Here is a 7,764-nt window from a genome sequence, read left to right as displayed (position 1 = left end):
TGAGAGAAATGTTAAAACTCACTCTGTAAACCCTGTAAGCTGCTTGTATTTTTAGAGTGTTATTTAAATTTTGTCTGCAAGCTAGGGGAAACCCTAAACTTTGAAATGCTTGTGAGTTGAAAGGGACCCTCTGAATACACAGTTAGTTTTAATCTCTGTGATGTTGTCTCGTTTGGAGAGGAATAGCAAGTTTAGCCGGGCTTTCAGGTCTTTTGAAAGACCGTCCTTTGTAGGCTGTGTCTTCATCCATCTTGTGTTGGTTGGGACACAGCTATTGTCACACTTAACATCTAGTCCAATCACAAAGCCAGGGACCAGGCTTATGTGACCTTGTCAAGGGGTGGAACAAATGTCATTTTATCCAATTTTACTTTGCTTTACTAAATTTCTTCATCAGTTGAAGCAAGGTTGGTAGTGTGAAGTTCTATTGTAAATCAGGAAAACTAAAGGCAAAACAATGGCAAAAATCCTGTTCACTTGTTTTAATAAGTAATAAATAAATAAATAAATAAATAAATAAATAAATAGAAAATAGAAACATAAAAATGAAATAATAGATAAAATATAATAAAATGAAAAAGATCAACCAGCCAATGACTTTGCATATTACAGGGGCCATGGAAGTTGCTGGGCAGTCAGCTGTCCCCTAGACACTGTGGCTGCAAAGCAGGTCATAGTAAAGGCTATTAACCTACTGGTCTTTCAGTCAGCTGATGTCCAGACAATCAGGGGAAGAAAAGGATGGATGGATGAAGGAAGTGCTCTTTTCTTAGGGATTGATTATTGATGTTTATCACCATAACCCTTCAATGTGCACTTTAAGGAAATGGTTAATAAGACTGTATTAACACCTATCGCTACATGATTTACGAGATGCTGCATACCCAAATTACACCGAGATATTTAAAAAAATGTTCACCAGACACTTCTTGACATTAGTATCAGCCAGTTTTCTCTGACAGACAAGACTTTTTGTGTGACCCTGGTTGGGAGTGCCCTAGTGCCGAGCAGTGGACCTAAACTGTTTACTGTGTAAATACAGCAAGACACCAGATCCTGCCTAAAAATCTGCATTGTAGGATATTCTCATTGCATGAAAATGGGGAAGCTGAAACTTACACTGACAGTCACTGGATGGTTTTCAGATTGGTTTCACACTCAACAAATGCTTTTAGGCTGGTTTAGCACTAATAATTTTAACAAATGAAAAATAGCTTCTATCAGCAGTCCTCAACTAGAACATATTTTTTTGGGAAGTAATTCTTGAAGAACGACTATGGTTGGAATGTTAATTACCACAGTGTAGTTTCAAAACAGATTATTATGTCACCAAATACATATTAAAATAAGTGTTTTCAGTATTAGAATATAAAGTGTTGCCGATTTCGCAGACAATTCCACAAATTGTGTTTGTGTTTGTGTGTGTGTGTGTGTGTGTGTGAGAGAGAGAGAGAGACAGAGAGAGAGAGAGAGAGAGAGAGAGAGAGAGAGAGAGAGAGAGAGAGAGAGCTCTCTGTATGTAGGTTGGGGGTTGGTTTGTGATTATCAAGAGGAAGTGAGACAGAAAGTTGCAGAGTGCAGCTCACTAAGCTCAGACACAGCTCCTTGCTGGATTAATAATATTAATAATAATACCGGCGCATTGACTGTTATCTGCTGTGTGTCTGGCGGTGATTCATGAACAAGCAGTGGCAGAAACTACTGGTATCTGTCTTCTCAGGTGCGTTCAGCCTGTATGACCATATCAGGAACACGGAACCCGCGCACCTGTGAGCTGACGTCATAACGCTGGAAGTACCTGCAGGTCCTCCAGCTGAACTCACTCAGTTACTGAAACTACCGTCGGGACACAAGACAAAGGAGCTTCGACGAGAAGTCGCAAAGGAATATATTTCTACTTAGTTTGACTATTTTTGACTTTCATTGAGAGGAATATTGAAGAAAAGACACACAGACAGATGGGGACCTCTCGGTTCGCCGTTTTGGGCATTTTAATGTTCGTTTTTCAGGTGAGATTTCCTGCTTCGTCGTGACTGCGTGTGGCTTCCGCCCATTTCCGTCGTGTATAACTTTAAAAACTGGCAGTCATTGTGTACTTTTACTTACAGTTTGACTTTCATTTATTTCTATTTATTTACGGATAATTTCGGCTTTTCGCTAATGCGGCAAGCTCCATTTTATTTCAATAACTTGTCCACTTGTAATGGTCACACACTACCTGTCGTGACTCTTAGATTTAACCGGACGGAGAGAGATGGTTAAGGTAGATGTCGATGGCGAAATTGTAATTTTTTTTTAAGTGCAGATTTTTGAAGAGGTATTGAATTCTAGCTGATTTACAAGTAAATAACATAAACGTGTCAGACCTTTAACACAAAGAAATCATTGAATTGCCATTTTTTGACGAGTTGGAATCTTGCTCCCCTCAGAGTTAGTGGATCCTCGCGGGCCTCGCCCTTGTTCCGTTGATGTCGTCATCAGCAGGTTAAATTCCAATTCGACGTGTTTTGATTCGATCGCGTGCGAACACGTCCCCACAGTTTGTTCACACCAATTTACTTTAGATTTTTATTGTTGAAACGGTTTCTTAAAATCCCTGTATGTGTTTGAAGACGGTGTCAGCGTTGTTCGAGGATTATAGGCCCAGTTTCCAGAGTTAAAATAATTAATAAACTTCGACATGAACGGCTGACAAGATAATGGGTTGTTACTTAAATAAGGGAAATGTAAAGTATGCGGGGTTTCAAATGTTATTTTTGTGTGTGTGCGCCTGTATCCTATTATTTTACATTAAATGTCTGAGACTTTTGGGCTGCTGGTTGCACCAGCCTGGAACAGGCACTTTTTACCTTTGTCTCAGTTAAAATCGCAGTTTAAATTAATCCAAAAAGAAATCAGATAGATCTCAAATGAAACTATTTTAATTTCAGCCCTTTGAGGCATTGTGTACCTCTTACAACAATCACACAAACTGTGTTGTAATCACACAAATGAAATGCCATTTTAAGTTCATTCAACAAAATCTCTGACTGGAAAAGGTTTGGGTTTTTTTGGTCACCCACTGATTACATAATTTTCTTACATCAGGATTATGATTCCTTAAAATGCTGTTTTTCCTTTCCTAGGCCTCAGCTTTAGTTACTGCTGAGGAGCCAACATGTGCACCTGGATTCGAGTCAGAAATGTTGATTTTCAAAGTGACCAGAAAGCATCTGAGGCAGGGCACAAGACTGGGTAAAGGTAAGAACAATCCAGGAAGTTGTTTTCACCCTTTGCCTATTGCACACAGACCTGAGTGAAACTGTGTGGTGTTTTGTTTTCAACATTCATTGTCATTATATACTGATTCATTTTAGGCTGACTGATTTTAGCTATGGAAGCATCGAAACCCAAATTATAGCCATAGATGGAATTCCTTGGCTTTTGTAAAGTGCTCCTCCGGCTCAGATGGCCTTCAACAGAGAAACTGTTCACATTGTTTTCACATATAGCCCAAACAACCTCGCGTCTCAGCTTGCGCTCACACTGCACCTCATGTAATGCTCTTATCTGCAGGGCAAAACAATGTCCCTGAGCCTGTTTTGAAGGCCTTGCTCTTCAAGTGGTGTCAAATATTCAAAGAAAGGGAACACCTGATGCTGATTTTTGTCAGTTTACAGGAGGGGCTTACATATTTTCTGTTCAGTCACTGGACCGTAACTTTGACAAGTGTAGTTTTGCATGTTTGTTAGATCATGAATGTTTTGCACTGTTCTGGTTTTTCCAGCTATTCTAAATAGAATCGAAACTGTCAATAGTAGTAGACAGTAGAATATCTGACTATATGTTTTAATGTGATCAAAGTGTCTGATTGTCACGTCTTTCCTTGTCTAACACAAGGTTAAGCAAGCTTGGGATTATGAACCAGCTTTCCAATTTGCTCAGTGTAGCTTAAAGAGTTGTTTGATATTAGTATATTAGTTCTACCTCATATTGGAAAAACACTGATGTCAGCATTTATTGTAACCAGTCTTTTTAACTGAGTGCAGCTTGCTTATTCTATTGGAGTAAGAGTGAACAGAGGCACTTAGACTGAAAAAGCTACTTGACTATAGCAAGTATCCTGTGCAGAGTCACTGGGGAGTGGAGCCTGTACCGGTATGCATTCGTTAAAAGGGTGGGGGGTGGAGCATGTGAGTGAGCTTCCCCTTCATACAGGAGCACTGACAGGCAGAGTCTTCTAAGAGAGGTGTTTGGAGAAAGGAGAGTCAATAATGACCAGGGATTGCATGGATTTAACTGTGTAAAGTCATCTGGGACAACCAAATCAATTGTTATGTTGTCTAAAGGGTACCAGGTCTTGGTCAGCTGTTTGGTTTTACAGCTATGTTTTTTTTTTTTTTTTTTTTTTTTTTTTTTTTTTGTTACAGTCAAGAAACCTGTCTGTGTAGTGGTTGATGCATGCTATTATTATGGTATTATGGTATTATTATTGTGTGGTGGGTGAAGGAGACTCCCTGACAAAAATGATGTCAAGTGTCTTGCTTCCAGTTTCTTTCTTAGCACGAGGACTGAACCCCAGTTACAGTTAGCTTATTGTCCATTCTATTTTTGGTGTTAGTGGATTGTTTGTAAAACTAATTGGCATAGAAAACTTTGTCAGCTGAACTTTGTTGTCAGCTTTTAAGAAGTTCTCAGGCAACGACTGCATTACGCTGTGGACGAACTCTGATACTCATTTGCCATCCATGTCACCATGTCTGCTCAGTCTGATTACACAGAGAAATTTGGCATGACTGAAAAGGGCTATACCAAGTAACTTATTTAGCACAGTAACATTTTAAAAAGACTGGTGCCATTCTTTTCTAACCCCGTGTGACCACAAGTAGTTTAGTAATAGTAAGTAAAGTGTATTGAAGTGAATGGTTGCACTAGTATCTCAAATTGTTTATTTATTTATTTACTGAATCCTCAATGACGTTTTAAAGTGAAACTGGATGGAAGTTGTCATGTGAAAAATGCAAAGGTAAAGCCACACTACTTAGTACAGGTGGAGATTTCTTATGTCAGGTGTTATGTACAGCATGATGCAGGTCATACTGCACATTCTCTTCCTGTCAAATTTGTGTAGAATTTGGCACAACATTTCAAAAACAGTGTTTAGCTTTTTTAGCTTTGTAGTATACAAGCAGAGAAATTCTGTGCAGGGGTTAAATGTATGCAGAAAACATCAGTGCTTTGTGTAGTGGATGAATGATTGTGCAGATGGCTGTAATCTTCATAGATAATGTCTTCTACTTGGCTGGTAGAGTTGAGGTTCTTTTGAGCAATGAAGGGACTGGTAGGTCAGTCTGATCTGAACTGTCTAACTTCCGTTGCTTGTTCACTGAAAACATAGCCCATCAGTCCTGTCCTGGTAGATTTGTCTTGTTTCTTACTTGATGCACTTTGTCCTTGTGATTTCTTCGACAGTGCTGGGTCAGTACTCAGTCACTTCCTTGGTTTGTCTGTAGGTGCAGGGTCTGTACTTAACCTGGACAAGTCAAACCAGTTATTCTGCTTATGAATCACAAACTGAGCTAAACACTAAATCCTATAATTGCGCATTCACCCAAGATGAAGCTTAAAGTACATGTTATCAACAAAGATTTATGTCCACAAACTAGTTTCTTTTGATTGAAATATTGTTATTATGCTTTAAGTGGTACTTCCCTGTGACCCAACCTTTGGGTGCCCACCTACAATTTAAACTCTCATGAATGAATGGATAGGGGTGCTATCCATATATAGTTCAATTGCATGTCGTTATGCAGAGGGGCTCTGTACTACAATGATATGCTGTTGATCGCAATCACGTAGATCTGGTGTGATACTGATTTTTCATTCTTGTAAATGAGGATACCTGTGCCATATTTGGCTTTAAGTAGCTGTGAGCAGGACCCATGGCACAATTTCAGTGGTTGTCAATTGGTCATGATCAGCACAGTGATACTTTAAACTTTATTGAAGCAAAGTTGAGTCCATGTTAAGTGGCTGACCTGTCTCATTGGACCTGAGCCTACAATATGCCCAAACAGGGAGTCCTGTGTCCCCAACAGCACTCCCCATCTTTCTCTTTGTCAGCCTGGCTGTCTTCCTCTTGTCAGTTGTCTATATCATGACTGACCTCTGGTGGTGTGTGTTGTGCACTGCACCACAATACATTAACAGAGTGGTAGTTTAATAGAAAAAGGAGCATAAGTTTTTGTCTGTACTCAAAATCATATCTTAAAAAGTTCTTATTGTATAATATTGTGAGGTACCTCAATGCCATTATACAGCCCAGTGTTAGAGGATTTCAGAGTCAAGTGCTGTGTTTCAATTGATTCATTTAATTACTTAAACTGCATTCTTGAGTGAAGAAAGGTTATAATAGTTTAGCAATTTTCAATAGTTTTTATTTTTATTTCGTTTGAACTTTTAGCTTGCAATTTCAGTTGAAAGCTGAAATTTCAGTTTAGTTTTAAATCAGTTTTTAAAACAGGTTTGCTAGTTTAGTTTTTATTTAAAAGTTATTAGTTTTAGTTTAATTTTTATTAGTTCAGTGTTAGTTTTAGTTTTTTGTAATATGGGTGTTTTCCAAGGGCGAGATCAAAAAAGTGACATAAATTGACAAAGAAAATCTAGAGAAGACATTTTCTCTATAATTTTAGTTTATTTTAGTTAATTTTGTAAACGCACAGTTTCAGTTCGTTTGTCTGTTAGATTATTTTTAAAGAAAACCCGTTTTTATTTTAATTTCAGGTAACGAAAATGTTTTTTGGAATCTAGTTTTCGTTATTTCACTAGTTTTCGTTAACAATAATAACTGTGGAGTGGAATGGATGAGAAAACTGAGTTTGCTGCCAGACACGTTGTCCTGCTATTGACAGACATTACTGATCACTTGGTTAGATTAGAGTTTAAGCAGTGATGATGGTCACAAGCTCATCCCCATAGTGTCATAACCTTACTCTTGTAGTAATGGTAGTAGTAGTAACCTTGCCAGCCCTGGTAGAAGCAGTGGTGTACTTTATGGAGAGTGGGAGTTTAAGAAACACATGCTAATGTTTATTTTCCTGGATTTTTTGCACTTATTCTCTCTGTTTTTTTTTAGTAGAAAAAATGACAAAAATAGAAGGCAGGAGCATTTTACTGTGACTGCTATGCAGCGTAAACTTTTTTTAAAATGGGGAACTCACCTCAGTCATGAGTTTGTCACACATTGCACAACTTGGGTCACACTATTGTAACCATGACAGAGTATTAGTAAACATGCTAACAGAGCAGTGGTTTTGAGATATTTTTGAGATGTTTTTAGCCCAGCTTGGCCCAAATGCCAGTTCTGAAAGCCATGATTGAGGTTTTTGAGAATATTAGCTATTAGCTAATATGTTAAGTATGCCAGTAATGCAGAGTGTAACTGGATGTTAACTAAACTCACCCAAATTTCTAAATCAAAATTTAAAATTCTAGTACTCCTGGTGTAAATTAACTGTGGCGTTGTGCATCAGGTGTAGAACTGAAATCTAAAGAATTACATTACTATTTAAGTTTGTACACTCGTTTCATTTACATCTATTTTTTTGTAAACTGGCCCCAGCAGATCTCTTTCCAATAACAGGCCTGCATGAGGAGCCTGATTAACACATAGTTTAACAACACTTTGTTCTCTCAGTCAAATAACACTTTCAGTTTAGATCTGTTAAATTTATCTTTAACAGGGTACGTACAGCAGGCTTTTAAAGTTGCAGTAATTAAACCTCT

At 38.1% G+C, this 7,764-nt stretch overlaps 1 protein-coding gene across 2 annotated transcripts in view; it reads left to right on the top strand.

The window, feature by feature from the left end:
- The first annotated feature begins 1,679 nt into the window (after window positions 1–1,679).
- Window positions 1,680–7,764, top strand: part of cdh1 (cadherin 1, type 1, E-cadherin (epithelial)) — a 44,807-nt gene continuing 38,722 nt past the window's right edge. The window contains exons 1-2 of one of the 2 annotated variants that reach the window (XM_041049140.1): window positions 1,680–2,009; window positions 3,126–3,240. In XM_041049140.1, the coding sequence (XP_040905074.1) occupies window positions 1,959–2,009; window positions 3,126–3,240 (166 nt within the window). In that variant the 5' untranslated portion in view covers window positions 1,680–1,958. The remainder of the gene's footprint in view (window positions 2,010–3,125; window positions 3,241–7,764) is intronic. The other variant, XM_041049141.1, reaches the window with a different exon arrangement.

Source organism: Toxotes jaculatrix, chromosome 11, assembly GCF_017976425.1.
Source record: "Toxotes jaculatrix isolate fToxJac2 chromosome 11, fToxJac2.pri, whole genome shotgun sequence".
Lineage (NCBI taxonomy): Eukaryota > Metazoa > Chordata > Actinopteri > Toxotidae > Toxotes > Toxotes jaculatrix.
Note: the sequence above shows the minus strand (reverse complement) of the source record. Positions and strands in the feature narration are given on the sequence as shown.